The sequence below is a fragment of the Carassius gibelio genome, chromosome A8 (assembly GCF_023724105.1).
Source record: "Carassius gibelio isolate Cgi1373 ecotype wild population from Czech Republic chromosome A8, carGib1.2-hapl.c, whole genome shotgun sequence".
Taxonomy (NCBI): Eukaryota; Metazoa; Chordata; class Actinopteri; order Cypriniformes; family Cyprinidae; genus Carassius; species Carassius gibelio.
The window spans coordinates 8,576,164-8,595,926 of NC_068378.1; the positions used below are offsets into that span (position 1 = coordinate 8,576,164).

The window sequence follows — 19,763 nt, forward strand, 5'->3', positions numbered from 1 at the left end:
TATATATATATATATATATATATATATATATATATATATATATATATATATATATATATATATATAAACTTTAGATAGTGACTGAAGGGCTCCTATAGTACCGGAAGTCTAGTTACAGTAGAAGAACCACAATTCCCAGAAGGCGCCGGGGTTTCAGTTACTGTGGAAATGGGGGGGAAGGGAAGCTGAGATTGGAGGGAGAGAAACCGAGGTAAAAATTATAACTCATAATTTAATAAGTATCATTCTAGCAACGACACAAATGCGTAATTAGCGGTTAAGAAAGTAACGCTACACTGATAGCACGTCTCGGTGGGTCCTGTGTCGTAAAAGACTAAATACAGGCAAGTTAGCTAAGCTAGAAGCGAGAGATTGAGGCAGTTTAGCTGCACAGACGCTTCAGCACTCACTGACTGCTCTGTGACAGTAAATAACCATATTTCGAGCAGAGATCACTACAGTAACAGCAGGTCTTGTGTGCAGAGGGAAACGCGAGCTCTTCGACTCACTCGTTGAACTTGAAGGGAATGAGGAGGAGGGCTGAAACCCACTGTTATTTGCGGCAGAAATAACTGTTATTATGTGAGTAACGTTAAGTTGGTCAGTTTTCTGTTGGTCTGTATCATTATTAGCCGTCAGATAAATCTCCTTTGTTCAATACATGCAACTGGATTCGCAGTTGCTTAAGTAAAACACGTGTAACGTTAAATGAACGCTGTCGTGTCTCCATAAAGTGTTTAATGTATCTTTTGTAAAGCAGTTTGACAGTTCACTGGATGCTGTCATAATACATTCCTACTGTGCTGCATCTGGAGCTGAGGTTTCATATCTGATATCCAGTTCAGCGTTAATTATCGTTTAATACTTTGGCTTTTGAGTCGTCTGTCTTTTATGTTTATTATTATTATTATTATGTTTAGTTAGTTCAGGTTTCGTGAGTCAGGATGTAGATGACGTCACCTCCCAGCGTTTCTCTGCTTATGCATGCATTAGATTCAGTTTTCCGTCGTATAAAGACTGGCTGCTCATTAAAGCCATTGCAAAACGAAAGGGAGCGTTTGAGATGTCATCTGTGGTGATTGATGATCGTATTGCAGGTCTCCATTTATTTCGATCTCAAAGGGATGCGGTCTTGATCAGGTGACGTCATTGCCTCTCGGATGCTTGCCCATTTTCTGTGCAGCGCTCCGTTGCATTGCTCCATAATGCAATCTGGAAAGTGCATGCATTCCTTTAAATTGTGCACACGTTGATGTTTGTATTGCATATGCATTTTAAAGTAGTAATTGCAATTAGATTATTATTTCATTTGCATAACTCTAATATTTACGATTTTGTATCCTACAGAGACTCATTCAGATGTTGTCGGTGGAAAGCCACGGAGAGTTCATGAAAAGACGCTTACTATCCCTCCAAGCCATCAGTAGACTCCCTTTTTAATGACAGACCCTTGTAATAACCATCCCGTCCTCCCAAGTCTGAATTTCGTTCTGCTTTCACTGAGATTTCATCAGAGATTTCGTCTTCAAAACAGAGCACTGACAGCTTCATCACTGCTGTACCCAATCCGTTTGTGATTTCTACTCCATTTGCAACGCTCCAGTCTCATATAAGTGGACTTACAGCTGGCACAGGCCCTGTACAGTTAGTACTCAACGGACTTGAGAAATCCATCTCCCACAAGACCGTCACGATTCACAACTTGCTGCACGATCCCACTAGAAACTAACCTCAGGTCTGTTACTATTCAAATTATACTTTTGCTCCTTGGCACCAACTCTGTTTCTACCAGCCCCTCTGTGAATCTCCAGAAGCGGCACAGTTAAACAATGCACTACTGAAAGCTCTTCTGCTGTTTTAGTCTTGATCCACGCTTGGAGGACCAGGAGCAGGTGCTTCTGAAAGCGTTCCAAGTGCCAAGAACCATGAGTGTCCAGTGGGCATTGTTTACAATTGGTCTAGTCCACAGGATGGGTGGACAGTAGGGACAGCGAGACGGTGGACTCATGTCATGGAAGGGGTTGTTGCAGTCGCAGTACATACAGAGGTATGTATGACATCCCTACCTAGAGCACTTCTATACTGCATTACACTCCTACAGGTTATCATAAAATTATATTATATTATTATATTATATTGAAATCACAAATTAGATCTGCTCAATATCTCAGCTGTTCAGCTAGACAACAGGATTAAATTAATGATAAATTTGTACTTCTGGTGTCCTGCTTCTAAGGTTGTACATTATTGATGAAAATGATCTCTCTCTCTCTCGCTCTCTCTCTCTCTCTCTATATATTTTTTTCCTTTTTTTTTTTGAAAATGGTAATTAAAACAATATTTTACTGAGTGTGTTTTTGTGCTGATACCTTGGCTGGTTTAGGCCCATAATGGGTGAATAAATATGACACTAAATCCACCAGTAGGTGTTGGCAAGTCCTTGTCTCAAGGAGTGATTAATTCAATCATTCATTCAAATGATTCGTTCAATCAAAAGTATTAATTTGCGCAGAACTGATCCTCCCTATACCCAAAGTATACATGTTTTGTAGGGCCCCTTAAACTAGAGGGGGTGCCCTTGCGCTCAACGATTATTTAAAGGGTACATAACATACACAATTTCACCTAATCTCATGTTAATCTTGAGTACCTATAGAGTAGTGCTGCACCCTTCATATATCCAAAAAGTCTTAAGCTTTATCATATTTGTAAGAGAAAAATACAGCTTTCCAATTCTGCCGTGGGCGGAGCTATAATACTAATGTTTCGTGTTGTTCCCATTAACATATATTCACTTATGTGCGGATTTCCCAAAAAAATACAGAAATCTGATGCAATTGTACTTACATGAATGGGATCTTTTATCACAGGGACAGCGCCATGTTTTAATAGCAAAAGATGTGCTAATCAAGCGTCGACTTGAGCCTCGTTTATAAAACATTCGTCACTCAAATGACCAGAACACACAAACGCACTTGATACACTCCAGTTGCTGCCCTGGAAAAACAAACTTCATCCACTGTACATGTAATGCTGGGTTCTTGGGGAAGCTGAACACAGTAAACTTTCCCTCACATCCAAAAACACACTTATTTGGAGACATTCTTGAAAGATTTTGAAGCGTGTTGATGTGCACGGTCTCGCTCTAAGTAGGAATGGGTATCGTTAAGGTTTTAACGGTATTACTACTCTTAACTATACTGCTTAACGGTCCGGTACTTAACGGTATTCTTATCGGTACTTTGTGTTGTGTTACTTTGTGTTGTGTTACTTTGTGTTGTGTTAGGCAGTCGAAAACTTAGCATTTCTCTGTCTGCACATAATGCACTTTTGAAAGATGCTTTGACAGATTGCTTGTGTTTCCTCACTTACATGCAAAAATGTTGTTGCACTTATGACAACCAGCGTTGTCTGCATCTACTCTAGTAAAGTATAACCACACTTTGGAACGTTTTGCTGTCTCCGCCATCGTCACTCTTTGTATTAAGCAGGAGTTTTCATACTGTAAGGGGCCATTAACATATCACGTCTAAAAACGCGTGGAAAATCCTAGGCACAACGCTTACTGATATCTCTCCCCCCCCCCCCCCCCCCAGAGCCTTTGGGCACTTGCGCTACTGAGTGCCATGACCTGCTCTCTCCATGAAGACGCAGAAATTTCAGCAATGGATAAATGGATTGGCAGCACTAAAAACTGCTTGCAGTAGCTCTGCTACTAATTAATTTACCAAATCCACATACAGCTATCAGCTGTTCCTTCATCTTGGCTGAGCTTTCAACGTTGTTATGGAAAAGGTGAGGAAGTTACATGACCTGCGGTGCGCTTGCGGCATTCTGAAAAGTTGAGATGTTTTTAACTCGATGCGGTGCGGACGCTTCCATTATGACTGTGCATACCGCACACCTACATTTGAAATAACGAACTTGAGTGCTCAAAAGACGCAATATCTGAACGGCCCCTTATGCATGTGTGTGCGCCGCGCTCGTTCTTGTTGTGTGTGTGTGTGTGTGACTGATAGACAGACTCCGCGGCCCGCATGAGAGATCTCGCAGATTTCACAGACAAACGTCTTAATAATATCGCAAATTAGAAATGTTTGGTGAGATAAAATGTGCACGATAACATTATTAAGCAAAAATACGTAGTACATTAATTTTTTCCCCTCCAGTACCGAAAGCAGAACCAATACCGTCAGATCTTATTGATCCTGTTGTCTTTCATAATTTAGCCCCGGGGCCATTTTAATACCGGGTTTCGGTACCCATCCCTAGCCCTCAGCGGGTGCGCTTTTCAGACAGAAATGCTCGTTTTAAGGAGTTCAGCTCTATGTTCCGCTCTTGTCTTCATCATTAGATCCACGATCGAAAAAAAAACAGCCGAAACTTGTACCAACCCGGAAGTAAGATTTTCGGCACAGAAATTCTCAGTCATTCTTCTAAATTATTTTTTACAACTTTGGCCATGTTTAGCATGAGAACTCTTTAACACTGTGAACAACTCTGAATACACAAAAAACCATTGTACCCCCCCTTTAATATAGGGCTGCACGATTAATCGTACTTTAATCCTGATAACGATATCCACCTTTCTCGATTAATTAAATAATCATCACGATATTGGCTGGCTGGTTATTTATCCTGAACCGTGTTTTTAATTTGGCATTTGTGTTATCTTGCATTGCTAACAAGTCTTCACTAGCTTGAATCCCCAAAATAGAGTTTCTCTCCTTTAAGGATACACTTTCTTCCCGGTTAATTCGTGTAATCTGGCAACCCTGTGCACGCTCACTGATGGCGCATCAAGCGCTGATGATACAAGCTTAGTGATCTCTCCTATTCTGCTTCCATGAAAGTGTAATATAAGACAATGTGTTTTTTCACAAGCCATTTGTCCTGTTTGTGTTACCAAATGTGCCATGATCAAACTTTCACCGAGTTTCAATAATGCATCTTTTGTGTTTGAGTAATAAATGCGCTTTTCCTAGCTGTGACAATACAATGAGGAGAAATCCACATGAATTGTAATTGTTGGAATTTATATTAAGAGTTTTAAAGTTTTCACCAGTTTTCGTGTTGAAAATGGCATGGCAATATTAGTTTTCAGTGTGTATTAACGATCTTTGAGCAAATCTACTGTGTGATCTGAGTGGCTTTTTCCCATTAGCGAACAAAACCATGAGTTTTGTATTATCATAGTTGGTTAAATGAAATCAGTGAAGGTTGGTTAAAGGACACATAAGATGTTATTGCATTTCCCTGCTGAATGAAAAAACCCTCTAGAACCAGCCTAAGCTGGTTGACTGATTTATTTGTTCATCCAGCCTGGTCTTTGCTTGTCAGAAGGCCGGTTTTATAGGGGTTTTGACCACTTCCTTGGCTGGTCAGGCTGGAAGACCAGCTGGAACAACCAGCTAAATTTAGGCTGGTTTTAGCAATTCTTTTTGTGCAGGATAGAATAATAATTATTAGTAATCGTGATTATAATTTAAATCAAAATAATCTGGATTATCAGTTTAACTGTTATCGTGCAGCCCTAATTTAATATTAGTTTTGGTTTTGGCCAGCGGTTATGAAAACACTAATGTTCTTTTTTTTTAATGCGGTGCACTTTTGCACTTTCTATGTAACATCCAAATCAGTCAAACCATGTAACATGACTGTCATATACCGTCTCTTGGCGTTCTTGCTCGCTACTATAAAATGAGTTAAATTCGCACTGAGCCGCAAAAGAGACAATTTCCCAAAGTGCTTTCTGTGAGTGAAATTCGAGACAGACTGAAACATGGACAAATATTGGCTACTTTGTGCTTTGTATATGTCTGTCTTGAAATGTCTGTCTTGGTGAGTTTTCAAATAGTTTTTTATTAACAATTCCCCCCTCCCCCTCTTCCCTCCTTCCCCCATTACTTAGGGCCCCCAGAAGTCTGGGATCGTCTCTGAATTTGCGAGTGACATTTTTGCTGAGATCGTCACTGGTGACTAGGGGTGGCGCGGTTCAACTTTTTCAGAGTTCGGTTTGTTTCACGGTTTTGGTACAGTTCGGTATGTGCTATGTTTATGGAAAAACTAGAGTAAAGATACAAACAATAAACAGTGATTTTCATTTTTTTTTTTTTTTTTTAGGTAGGTTTAGCATACATTTTTAGGTACAGAAATCGAATAAAGTAATCAAATGTAAAACAGCATTGCATATTGGATTGTATAAATTAAAGAAGATCCTTTATTAAAGCTACAAAAGCTTTTGAATCAACAGCAGTGAGTGATTCTTCGTTGTTGCTGTTGGATTAATATAAAGACTGTCACTTCAAGAGAATGCTCTGATACAGTAGGCCTACGTTCAGCCTGCTACTATGTCTGCTGTAGGATACTTGCCAAGACGAGCATTTTGATATAATTTTTGTGTGAATTTGTCCATTTAAACACAGTACTTCAGAGTAGGGCTGTAGCTATCGAATATTTTAGTAATCGATTATTCTACCAAAAATTCCATCGATTAATCGAGTAATCAGATAAAATGTGTTTTTGCTGAAGTGCAATATTAATTATGCAAGAGTAAATAAGACTCCTGGGTCTCTTAAAATGAACAACTAGAATTTTTTATTTTTTAAATGCATAGAATGCAATGCATAAATAAAAATAAACATTTAATTATTACCCATTGTTTCTCTGTCTGTACTTGTACTGTGAACAGTGACAATAAAGTTGAGAGATGAATTGAGTGCATTTAAGTGCCATTCAGTTGGGGGTTTAAAGCATTTTCTGAGATGCACATTAAACATTAAACACATAAAACATTAATTTAATTTATCTTTTAATTATTGAAAATTAACTTAACTTTTTGGTAAACAAAGGGGATTTACTATAAAAAAATAAAACATGGAAGAAATGTTCTGCTGAACAATAGTCTTTAACCGGACTTTTATTTTGATGGGTTGATGTACCTTTACAGTTCTGTGTATGTGATGTGCCGCTAGTTTTACTCAAATCAAACGGTCAAATGCTCATAAAGTGACTGTCAGAGCAGTTCTGGAGATGTTGTTCATGTGTTCACGTCCTTATTTAGTGAGACATCTGAAATCACAGGGAGCGTCACGCGCGCTTCAGTGTGTGTTAATAAACGGAGACGCTCTAATGTCTTTAATGTCTTTGTGGACATTAAAATTATTGTTAACAATTCTCGTTAATAATTGATATTGATATGGCTTCTTATTATCGTGATCTTTAGTCTATCAGGGGTCGGCAACTTATGACATGCATGCCAACAGAGGCACGCAGAGAGATAATCGCTGGCACGCGAGCAATGGGTATGCAGAGCAAAAAACTGCATACTGCCCTACATTTTGAGGTAATAACTTCTCATAGTCACACAACCTGTTAGGAGCTATAAATACCATTAAAGTGTGAGTGTGATTAATTTGCGCTAGTTTACAGATGCATGCGCGAACGCTGCACATATTAGGCGCTTCAGATCAAAGCCTCAGCGGTCTAACTCAAAGCTCATCAATGTCAAAATTACTGAGATGGCCAATCAAATCAAATTAGGTTGGTTTTACTGTTACAGTTTAATGTTAAAGATAGCAAGGTAAGATTCTGCAAATTGTTTAATATTAGTCAACTTTTAATAATACATTTTACGATTTTAGAAATGTTAAATGACCTACAGCTATATCCAGTGAAGAAAAATTTTCTCAAATATGGCCATTTTGAGAGAGAGAGACATGTGTAAATTGTTTGCGTCTGTCTCTCTCTACAAACAATGAAGCGATTTTGTCCCCTTGTTTTTAGATTATGTAGCGAATTAGTATCACTTAATAAAAGTCAGCACTGACAAGTTTATGAGCTTCTGAATGTTATTTTTCGCACAGCGTGATCTCAGACAGCCAATTTATAGGAGACATGCCACTTCGTCAATCCTCAATACATCTACACAAAGAAAACCTGTAAGTGCAAAGATAAACCGTAACACTGGAGAGCGCCATGATGTTTTCCTCTGAGGTGCTCGTGCATCGCAGTTGTGCTGCCGTGATGCATCATATCGGTTTTGCAAAGGGAACAAATTGCCATTTTATTTGGCCTCTGTTTAAAGTATTCCCATACTAGGGCTGTAGCTATCGAATATTTTAGTAATCGAGTATTCTACCAAAAATTGCAGTGCGGTCCATCCTAGCTCTCGGTATTGGCAAAATCCAATATCACTCGACCTCTAATCACAATACTTGTGTCAGGATACAATATTACTGTGATTTTAAATATATTACGATATTCTGCGATCTATTGCAAATATTACAGTGATATTACAGTGCAATTTGTAAAAAAAAGTTGTTCTAAACCTAACAGGTGTGACACAGCTGCTACACCATCCTTTACACCTCCTCTCTTTGTTTTACCCTGGGAGCAAATAGCACAGAGGGAATTTCACAACATGGCATCTACACTGACAAGGGAGATCTAGTCTAAATTATAAGCACTGTACACTGCAAATAATTTAGTCTGTTTGTTAGTGCAGTGTTGAAGTTTTTCCGTCTGAAACTTGGCAGGTGTGGTGCCTTGTTATACATGAAAATACAAGGCACTTACACAAAATTAAATGGTGTGCACTAAAAGAAATGTGCACAGTTGTGAATTCAGTTTGCAGTTTAAATTGGATGTGCTTCAACAGAATTCATTTAAGTTTAATTTTAATTCTAAACATTTGTGGTAGCTTTTCAAAAACATGAGGTAAGGAATGATATTAGCAACAAAAATATTTTGAGATATATATTTATTTATTTTACAGTGTTTCCTCTTGGATTTTTTCCAGCTGTGGTGGCAGGACTGTTTCCCATGGGGCATCCTCCCCCTGGTTGTTAAACCTCCCCACCCAAGAATCATGTGAATAAATTCAGAATTTAATTTATTTTAACCAAAAAAAAAGACAAGTAAGTAATAAAATAAGAACAAATGTGATGCAGTACATTTGACAAAAATATATGACAAGTTTTCCAGGTAGGTCTAACAATATTATTTAAGTACAGAATTACTACAGAAACTAAACTCAACTGTAAAAAACAAACAAAACAAAAAAACAATTCAACTGTAGAATAACACTGGGTAGTCTTCACTGTATAAATACACCGTAATGAGACATGTCCTCATTCATGGATCTAATATACTGTTACACATGTATCACAAATGGCACTCTGCAAGATGTCTGTTAAAGATCACTTCATCTGGAAAGCATCTGCTGTGCACAAACATCTTATAGACATTTTCATAAAATCATAAACATCTTAAAGACATTTTCTCTTTTTGCACTTGAATGGCTTAAATTAGTGATTTGAAGGTTCAAAAAGGTTTGTTTCTCCCATCACTAGCTAAAAGTCACTTGAATATTTAAATGTGCAAGACTTAAAAACTTATTTTACATTATGTTGTCTGTCATTTACATTATAAACGCAGAATTATGCGCATATACCTGTGCCAAAATTTAAGCCCTGTTCGGTCTCCTCCGCTAATTCCTAAACTGTGAATGATGGTGAGTGGCGTCACTATGATGTCACTGAGAAGCTGAATCCGTGGCTGGGATGATTTTTTTGTGTTGCAGAATGAATGTAGCAGAAACGGTATTATATATGTATTTTTGATTGATTTCTTTTAGGGATTGAATGGTTATCCACAAGAACGTAAACAGACAGAGGATCTCACCAAGGGGCACCTCAAATGCACAACTGTGAGAACACACTGCTAAAATATGTTCAGTGAAACCAGGTCTTGTGAATATCTGCATGCATTACGGTTGCTTCCCGTTGATGTCTTTCATATTTTTTTATATAGATCCTAAATGGACTGACTCCAGCTAATGGCATCAAAGACAATGGCAGCTTGAATGGCAACCCTTATCTCAAAACTGTCCCAGTGGGTATTTCTAACAGTCACGTGATGTTGTGTGTTCCTGGTTTGAACAGCGATGGTAATGGTGTGAATTTTTGGTTGTGTAGATCTCAGCGCTGAAACAGAATGGACTCTTACAGTCTCTGGCAGCAGGAGGCAATCAGACTAAAACAGAAGGTAAAGACTCCATCACTCAGACACATTGTTGCACAGAAGGATGTCAGTAGTTCAGCAGTTCAACAACAATGTGTGTGTGTGTAATCTTGTCTGTCTAGAGGTGAGCTTGGAGGTGGAGCGAGCACAAGAGGAGTGGGATGCCCTGGAGAGCATCCAACCAGGTGAGACCAATTACCTTGTCACCATGGAAACAACATCCCGTCAGCGTGGATACTGAGCACATTACGTCACCGTGACTAAGCATACGCCCTTACCCTGGAGAGATGGCATCACCTCCTTGGCTAAAATAGATGCATTATGTCATTCTGAATAATTGGCTTAAAAAAATGTATTATCTGTGCATCTCTAAATTAAACTGTAATTTAAAGGAAGGAAAACTAAAACAATTTTAAATTAAATTTTTGGCAGGAACTTTCAGACTTATACAATCAAACCAAAAATTATTCAGACACCAGATCTAATCAATTGATTCTAATAGATTTTGAAGTTAGCATGCTGCAAAGCTAACAGTCAGCTTGTCAGGCATGAAGCAGCTCACATTTCTTGAACTGTTTCCCTGTTATACAGCAGGAAGCGCTATTACACATCTTCTGAAAGAGTACTGAATGTCTGGAACAAAACACAGTAAAGAAGAAGCAGAAACAAGCGATTGCATATGTTAGCAGATGCATATGCAAAATAACGCGATCGTCAAACATTAAACAGCAGTCAAATCAAAACTGCCTAACGTTACCGATTGAAATGACAATCCATGAAGCTCTATAGGACTGTGCAAGCATTGGCGGGGTTGATGGAAGCGATCTACTCCATCAAATATTTTTTTAACTACAAAAATACCATTTTATCTATATCCTTTCAATATTTTGGTGTTCAAAACCTTTTTGACATCGACTTATAATTACTGCAAACACATGGTTAATCCAGACATTTAGATAATTTACTTACTCGTAATTTACTCGTCTTGCTCAGTGTTTGACAGAGGCAGGTAACCAACATACAAATATGAAAATGGGTTTAGCAGAGGATCAGTTCCACACAACTAGTCAGAAACTGTTAAGTTTCACAAGCCTTCAGTACACACACACACACACACACACAAGAAAAGCTTCATTTTGAAATATACATTGCTGTATTCTGATTTTCCAGACTGAACCATGTTCAGCAAATATGTTTTTTTTTGGTAATTTGTCAGTAAACTGTGTTTTTCTTGTAGTTTTTGCTGAGGATCTCACTCCATCACCGCTGATCTCCTTCAATGAGGCTTTGCAGCATTTTCAGACCTCCGATCTTGGAGACTTGCTTGTGAGTTTATTTAAAGTAAATACACTATGACTACATTCACACATCAGAATAATATGGCTGACTCACTTTCTTTTTTCTTTATACTTTCTCTTCACTATTAGAAGAACATTCAGCCCACCATTCCCAGGACTGGATTGGCCGCCATCACCCATTTCCTGTTCGGTCCTCCACGGCTACACAAAGACCTTGTAGAGGAGAGAGACTTAGTGTTTGCCATCGCACAGTGTGAGTAAAACATATGACTTGACAAATCAAGTAGCTACATGCTTTGTTTCAATGACTACATCCATCTCTTTAGTAAGACTTCTAATGGATATCTTTTCAGTGTTGATGAATCAGTTAAAAGGGCATAAAATGTGTTTTTAGATGTTTATATTGTATTCCTGGAGGTTACCTTTTGACATTTACAATGAGCGCATTTCCTCTATTTACACATCCACATCAAGGGGGTGAGCGATTAATCAAAAAAGAGCCAGTAAACACAAGAAGTGCTAATAACACAAGTTTGGCATTGTTAAAACAAGGAGGAACTAGGGAGGAGTGAAGCAAAGAAGAAGATTTTTTTCAGCAGGATGCAGTTCATGGAAGTGCTGATGGAAGAGATTAATTTTCATTTGTTTATTCCATATTGTCAGGGACTTGCCATTCTTGTGAATCATAGCACCAGCAATAAACTTTTGGTGAATATTCTGGAAAGTGATTCCTTTCTGTGGTGGTACCACGAAGCATTGCTCACTCACCAACCTCAGGCTTTTGGAGGGCATGTAGACTTGTAAAATTAAGAAGGTAGAAGGGTGTGGAGCCTGTGGCTGTTCTGTATGTGAGCATCAATGTCTTGAACAGTGCGGCGAGATAAACAGAGGTGTTAATGGGTCCTTTTGGGCTCGCTGTAGACCAGGCACGCTGATGCGTTCTGAATCATTTGTAGAGGTTTGATCGCACATGATGGAAGTCCAGCCAGAAGAGCATTGCAGTAGTCCGGCCTAGAAATGACAAGGTCCTGGACAAGAAGCTGTGCAGTATGCTCCGTTAGGAAGGGCCTGATCTCTCTGATGTTTTGCAATGCAAACCTGCTTGATCGTGCTGTCCTTGCATCCTTGATTTTCAATTTCATGACCCCTTTAAGCTACCAGAGTAACTGCCTAAATGTCTTTTGTGTGATGTCTGTGTTTTTTGATTCTGTAGGTTCTCTGGATAATGGCCAGTCAGTCCACATGCGTGTACTCCAGACCATCTACAGGAAGTTGACCTGCACTCGAGCTGACTGCCCTCGCTATGGACCACACTGGGAGAACGTGGGCTTTCAAGGTACGTCAAATGAGTCTATAGATCAAAACAAAAAAATCAGTAATTATTTGATTTATTTTCTTGATCTTATGAAATACAAGTCACCTGTTTGTAATATTTGTTTTTGTGTGTCTTTCATACTACCAGGTGCAGACCCTGCTACAGATCTGAGGGGAACTGGTTTTCTGGGCCTGATGCACACGCTCTACTTCGTCATGGACCCAGAGATTCTACCCCTTGCTAGAGAAATCTACAAACTCTCTCAGCATCCAGTCCAGGTGATGCAAAACACAGTCAGATATTTACTTGCTACATTTTATAAAAAATTGTTAACATTTACCATACCATTTGTTTTCATTTTTAACAGAATTTTCCCTTCTGTGTGATGTCAATCAACATGACGCGAATTGCCCTGCATGCTCTCAGGGAGGAAGTGCTGTCCAAGTAAGTAATTTCACAATCATATGACATTACAGTTGTTGCAAGCTTTTGATGCATAAAGAAGATCTGTAAAGTTGCAAAGTCTCAAATCCAAAGAAATTCGTCCACACCCCCCTAAAACAGAACAAATGTTCAAGTAAAGAAAGAAGCCGTACCTTTTATTCTTGTTGGGTGTTGTTGTTGCTGCTGCCCCCAGGTCGTATAGACGCTGTGTGTTTCTCAAACCCACCCGCCCGCCTCTGCTCACTCAAGCTGGCCTCCACTAACTCCACTGACTCCAGGCCGCGGTGTGTGACGCTGTTTCATTGAGAAAGCAAAACTACTTAGTTTGTCCTTCCAAAAGAGGACACGACTAGAAATCATGTTTATATCACTTTTATAATGGGTTTTATGTTTATGTCTCGTGGGTTTTATGCGTTTAAATCTACACGTTTCAGGAGGTGGGCATAGAGGAGAAAAAAATATTGTACAGTATGTGGAAAATAATGTAGTTTTTATTTTATTTTTAAACCACATTAACACATTTCATTACACCAAATTTTAACAGGCACCCCTTTAACAGGCATTTATTTTGTACAGTGTTGATTACATACTGTCAAGCTTTGAAATTATTTGGGTGTGTTTGCCCTCTTGTCTGAGGTATCTGCAGTAACCTTTCATAACCATTTTGTTGCTTTGTGATGTCATATAGGGAGTGTAACCGAAGGCAGCAGGTCGTGGCAGTGCTGAACGACTTTTATGTTGCAACGTTCCTGTACCTCTATCAGGTGTGGAAGAGCCAGCAGAAAACCATCTCTGACTCCGGCCATGTACTCAAAGGTGACATTTCAGTTACAAATTTACAGTGTTTTGTATTTTTTTGTGATTTTAAGCATTGATTTGAATTGACACTTTCATTTGGTCAAAATCATTTGAAAGTGACATGATTTACTTACATTTTTTACCCTTCAAGTCAATTTAATGCTAGTAAAGGTTTGCAGCAAAAAGTATTTCACACTCTCCATTACCCCTAAAATGAAACAAGCAACTGTTTCTTTAAGAACGGTTTCTTGAATTACATTTTTGCAACTGTATCTTTAAGAAATGCTATATACTGAATAGATGTTGAGATTAGGAATGGGAATCTTTGGTTAGACAGCAAATCGATTCAATTCATGAATCAGAAGTTTTTGTTGGAACAATTTTTGCTGGAAATAAGATTGTTATGGTACGGTTGTAACTTCAGATGCCAGTGAGAATTCACAATTCTTACTAACAATTTAGATACCACAGCAAAGCTAATACTAACTTAATGTTAGTAAACACAAACAGTAAGTTATAAAATAACAAGAGTTAATTAATTGATACAAATAGAATGAAGATACAAATGAAAAGCATGCAAATGTTTTTTAGCTAGGTCAGTCTAACAGTATTATTCAAGTATAAAAAATACTACAGAAATTAAATAATCAAGTGTAAAATTAAACTCTTTAGTCTTCACTCTATGAATTAAACTAATGACTCACTATGTTTCCGTTAATTCATGCATGTTACTTATTTAATGTTTATACATTTTAAGATATTAAAAGGTACTTAATTGCATTTAATTAATTTTTTTGCATTTTAAAATGATTATTAACTGATACAGCAAATCCATGTTTCGAAATGCAAAAGTGAGGGATCATGTGCGAATGTTCTCATGATGGTGATGTCACCTTGCCTTGTTTTTCAATACCATAAATTGTATAGGTCAGGTTTGTCCAATCTTTTTCCTTAAGAGATCTACCATCCTGCAAAGTTCAGCTCCAACCCTCACTCGAACCAGCTAATTAATCTCTTCAGTAGCTCTTGATAAATGCAGACAGCTGGTTTTGGAGCAGGACTGGAACTGAAGTCTGATGATAGGTAGATCTCCAGGAACAGGATTGGGCAGCCCTGGTGTAGATGAACTGGATTAAAAGCTTTGTGTCTAACATTACAGTGTATAAATGAAAAAGCCTGTCCTTGTCTCTCTCTGCTCTGTGATGCACAGAAGTTGAGCTCTTCGCTAAGAAGAACCCCAAGCAGATTCTCAAACGTCTCGAAGGTTACCTGAAGGAGAGACGTGACGGGACAGGACACCGAACATCACCTGACTCACTATCGTATAGCAACCCTTCACCTGGTGACACTGGGTCTCGAGCAGGGAGTCAGGGCGGGAAGGAGGACAAAGAGATGAACTTCACCGGAGTGTGTGAGCTGCCACCTGAGATGGAGGGCGAGGCGAGACTCATCTGAGAGACCGAGAGGGATTCGATTTGTACAGTCTCAGCTATCTCTTGTGCTCGAAGTTTGTTGTTCTCTCCGTTTCTTTGTTTCTTTTCTGTCCTTTCATGCTTAAGTACACTCAGAGACAAGTCTGTGTTGTAACTGTAGTCGCTTAAAATATAAAACTATTTGCTGTCTTTTTTCTGTTAGAGTACCTATTGGCTCTTCTATGAAAAAGACTAAATTTAGTTGCCAAGTTGAAAAGGAGAATCTCAAAATTAACTGGCTCAGTGGCAGCAGTTGTTTTGAACTTGTCAAAAAGAAAGAGACGCAGTTTACAGGCCTCAAGGGTGTGCAGTTGGAGAGGAGATGGCTGCAGAAGCCAGCCAGCACCTTACCCACTAATGTGGAATTGAGTGAGAGTGACTTCCTGTGTGTGATGGCCTGACTGTTTAGACATGTATTTGATGGACACTAGTCTATCGAAAGCCTTGTGATCCTCGTGGTCGTTCGGACATGTTCACTGTGATGGAGTCCGTGTTCAAGGAAGTTGGCAGAGTTTATATTGATGTTGGCTCTTTACTCTGCACTATTGATAAAAATGGAATGTGGTACCAAAACTTTGGAGGGAACTAGCCTCAATAGGCCAACGTTTTTAGAGAGATAAATGTCACAATATGATTCAGACTGTTTGACATGTTTCTGTTGGCAGGAACGCTTCAACAAGAGCCTGAGGTTGTAAAGTCGAGGCATATTTTTGATGGGAAAGTGCATTTTAGTGACCAGTAGACCAAATCTATTGATGTTTGAATATCTATTTTGCAGTTCAGTTACAAGTCTAACGTTGTTACTTGTGAGTTTTTTCTTTTAACTGAAATAGCCGCTAAATTTATTTAACTATTTGAGCTTAAATTAGGGCAGTAATCAAAATTGTAATGTTATATTTGGAGGTGTAGTTATGATTGTGTGCATGAAGCAAATCCTACATGTTTCCTTTAATGATAGCAAGTAGATTCCAGTTTTAAGTGGTCATAACATGACTATGAACATGTTGTGGACGAGAGTGAGGATGATCTCATGATGTAAAAGATTTGCTGGATCATTTCTGGGGGCCAGTTGCATAAACTTAGCCTCTGTGTTAAGACGGTGTCTTAAAAACTAGTCTGACCAACTAGCAGTTAGCCGAGCGGTCTTATTTTTTGGATTCAACATAGACAAATCTAAGTTTTTATGTAACAGAATTAAATGCATATGACCAGTCTTAAAGAAAAAAAACTGAAGACTAACTTGTAAGACTAATGTAAGTATTTTATGCAACCGGTCCCTGGTATCCCGGACGAGCCCCCGATTTATGTTCTGAATGCTGTTATGCCAGAAATAGTCCTAAAAAATTGTTACTGGTTACTTGTTAAGATATCACATTGTTAAGATGTCTACTAGCTTGTCCTGAGAAAAATAGATGGTGCATTTTAATCTGTTGGATAGTGATTAGATTGTTACATCTCCCAGAAGCACTTTTAGCAATGAAAGTGTGTAAACATATTAAGGATAATTGTGTCTACAAGACATGGCTTAAATAAAACATTAGCCAGGAAGCTGCAGGTCATTTATACATGAAGTTATATATAACCTAAAAAATTTTTCCTTCAAAGTTGCACAAGACACGTTAAAAACTTCTTGTTAACTTCCTGCATTGAACAAACAGCATTCAAATAGAAGTGTGAGACCAGTTTATAGTGTAGTCAAGTTAACAGTGAGACTTGTTGATTTAACCTAGAATATTTTGTTTGCTGTCAAGACAAATCATGTCAGTGCAGAAAATATTTGAGAATTTGATGTATTTTTGTAATTTGCGTCTTGTTATCCCTAGTCCAGGTCCAATAAAGATGAGGGTTGCACCTAGGGTTGCAAAGGGGTGGAAAAATTTCCGTAAACTTAAAAAAAAAAAATCCCTGGAATATTCCAAAAAATCCTGGAAAGTTTCCAAAATTTCTGGAATGTTTCAGAAATTTACTGGACATTTTCCACCTTTTTGCAACCCTAGTTGCAACAGTCATTTAAATTGATGGTGACCTACTGTACATTTGGAAAAAAAATCTTGATGGGAAAAGTCTTTTTTCTTTCCCTTGGCAACCCTATTCTGCACTCTCGTCTTGTTAGCATGTTAGGTAGCGCTAGAGATGTAGCATCCAGGAAATTGTTGTTTTAATTCCTTGTTGAAAAAGCTTGTAAATCTAACTTCGTATGGTTGCATATGTTCGTCTAAGTTACCTAGTCCAAAGTGTTGTTGTACAATACGAGTACAGTGTGTTCTGTATGTTTCAGGTTTAATTTCACGCTCTTATTTTATTCTTTTGTAGTTTTTATTTTTCCTAAACGACACATTAATATAAATACTCAGTGGATGTATATTAGAAGTCCTGTCACTTTAGCCAATTTAATTTTATATAAAGCAGAGTAGTATTTTATAAACTTGAACAAGAGCAAAGCATGATGGAAAATGAATGTTTCTATACAAAGGCAAATCACCTTTTCCCGGGTTATTTACTAGTTCGGTTGGTTTGTATTTAGTTTGGATAAGCAGGTTCGACACTTTCATAGTCCGTCTGTATATTTGAGTGAACTCAGTTTAGTTCAGTTCTGTTGTTAACTCCACAGCAAGCATTAATGTAAAGTTTCATACCCAGTGTTTTGTGATCCACATTGACCTGCTGAAAGCAACGTTAACACTAAGAAAGAGTGAATTTTGATGTTGCATAGTAGTACGTCAGCTGATTTCAGTGTCCGATTACCTGAGACACGGTGGAAAGCACACATTTATTTCCTTCTGTTTTAGGATCATTTAAGCTGTTGTGTGCAGTTACTTCTCAAAAGTGTGTTTCTGTTATGTTTACTAGTTGCTTATGAACAATCATACTTACAAATCGAGCAATCATCCATAACCCTGACCATGATATTAGCCTGGTTTGGCACCTTTTTGTGTATATTTGTGCACAATTAGTTGCTAAGTGGTTGTTTTGCTGTTTTATTTTTAAAGGAGAGGGTGGTCTGTATGTGAGATGACTATTAAAGTGTGTGTATATATATATAAATATATATAAGAAATGATTGTAAGAGTATGATTGTTACCGGGGCATATTATGCATACCTCAGGCTTCAGGCAAATCTCTTCTGGGCAGACGTTTTATTGAGGACAGCCATGATCCCATGTCGTAGCACAAAATGGTGTGGTGTCTCTTGCAGTAATCTACCTAGCTTGGGAATGTACTGTATGTATATGTATGTACACTAATGCAGCACTGCAAAATATTGACTTCTACAGTATATATTTCTATAGCCCATGTTTGTGAAAACTGTAGTCTTACACGCTGAAATGCAACAGAACCTTCGCTGGAGAATGTTTTTAACAATCTTAATGGTTTGCCGTCAAAGCAAATCAGACGGATTTGTGGCCTTTGGTATTTGCTGTGCTTTTGTGAGTGGATTTTTGCAGTTAGAGTATGTCAAAAACGATTCACTCTACTATGGCACAATGTAACGATATTTGTTTGGACCAAAAGGAGCATTTGTGGGTTTGAAGCTGGTTTGAAGCTCGAGGTCTTTTAACGAAAGATCTTGCCATCCTTGTATATTAGGATCTTTCTGTTTGATTTTCCCAGTGAGCATTCCACCATACTTCATCTGTCTGGCCCACAAATGCTGAAATGTATTTCTGGATAAAACACAAACCCACGTGTCAGATTTGGTTTATTGAGTTGACCTGAATCAAATTACAAATATCCTGCACTTCATTTAATGATGCACCGTTATTGTCTGTTTGATCCTTCAGAGCATTTTATTATATCTGAAACTTGATTGTAGAATCCCTATTTTATAATGAAAATATATTTCAGAATATATGCGGTGGTACAGTGATGTATCGTATGAAAAGTAATAAATAAATGCAACTTAAAAAATATTTAAGTCATATTGTAATTCTTTGCATGTGCTTTTTTTTTAACCAATTATTTTAAACGGGTCATCATAGTGATCGTTGTAGAATTTGAATAGTGTGGAATGGCCATCAGGGGTCAGTCTACTGTAACAGCTGATGCATATGCTGTCCTGCACTCAATGTGTTGTAGGACTCCACTGGAGGCTCCACAGATTTGATGGGAATACCATTATTCTGAAGTTTCTGTGCATCTACTTGTTTATCATTTTTAATTAATTGAGTGATTCATTCACCTTCCATATTCTCTGATTTGATCAATTGTCCATTCCACAGAATTCAACAGATTCTTCACTGAAAACCACTTAAAATTCATCTGGACCTGTGTATAAAGAATGTTTTTGTTTTTTCCCAATATTATTTAACAGTGAACACAGCTTGGAGTAATCTCTACATATAACTGTTATATAATATAGAGTTTTATATATATAAAATAAAGTTTAAACATTGCCAGTTGTACAGTTATACA

At 38.0% G+C, this 19,763-nt stretch overlaps 1 protein-coding gene across 3 annotated transcripts; it reads left to right on the forward strand.

Moving 5' to 3' along the window:
- The first annotated feature begins 101 nt into the window (after positions 1-101).
- Positions 102-19,261, forward strand: LOC128018340 (ELMO domain-containing protein 3-like). Of its 3 annotated transcripts, none has more exons than XM_052603798.1 (14): positions 102-211; positions 1,348-1,735; positions 1,862-2,047; positions 9,638-9,709; positions 9,814-9,894; positions 9,978-10,047; positions 10,146-10,208; positions 11,261-11,349; positions 11,451-11,574; positions 12,535-12,657; positions 12,784-12,914; positions 13,004-13,080; positions 13,769-13,896; positions 15,089-19,261. In XM_052603798.1, exons 3-14 carry the CDS (start codon positions 2,012-2,014, stop codon positions 15,331-15,333), a joined length of 1,239 nt encoding a protein of 412 aa, XP_052459758.1. In that variant the 5' UTR covers positions 102-211; positions 1,348-1,735; positions 1,862-2,011; the 3' UTR covers positions 15,334-19,261. The 3 variants fall into 3 exon arrangements, with proteins under 3 accessions (XP_052459758.1, XP_052459756.1, XP_052459757.1); XM_052603796.1 differs by lacking the exon at positions 102-211 and adding an exon at positions 268-582; XM_052603797.1 differs by lacking the exon at positions 102-211 and adding an exon at positions 268-582 and having other exon boundaries at positions 1,348-2,047.
- The last annotated feature ends 502 nt before the right edge of the window (positions 19,262-19,763 follow it).

What these genes read in the sequence shown, in the direction of transcription:
- LOC128018340 (XM_052603798.1), top strand. Translation starts at nt 2,012, where the DNA reads ATGGAAGGGGTTGTTGCAGTCGCAGTACATACAGAG. An exon ending in CAGTCGCAGTACATACAGAG is followed by an intron (nt 2,048 to 9,637) that starts GTATGTATGACA and finishes GATTTCTTTTAG; the next exon opens with GGATTGAATGGTTATCCACA. An exon ending in GGAGAACGTGGGCTTTCAAG is followed by an intron (nt 12,658 to 12,783) that starts GTACGTCAAATG and finishes TCATACTACCAG; the next exon opens with GTGCAGACCCTGCTACAGAT.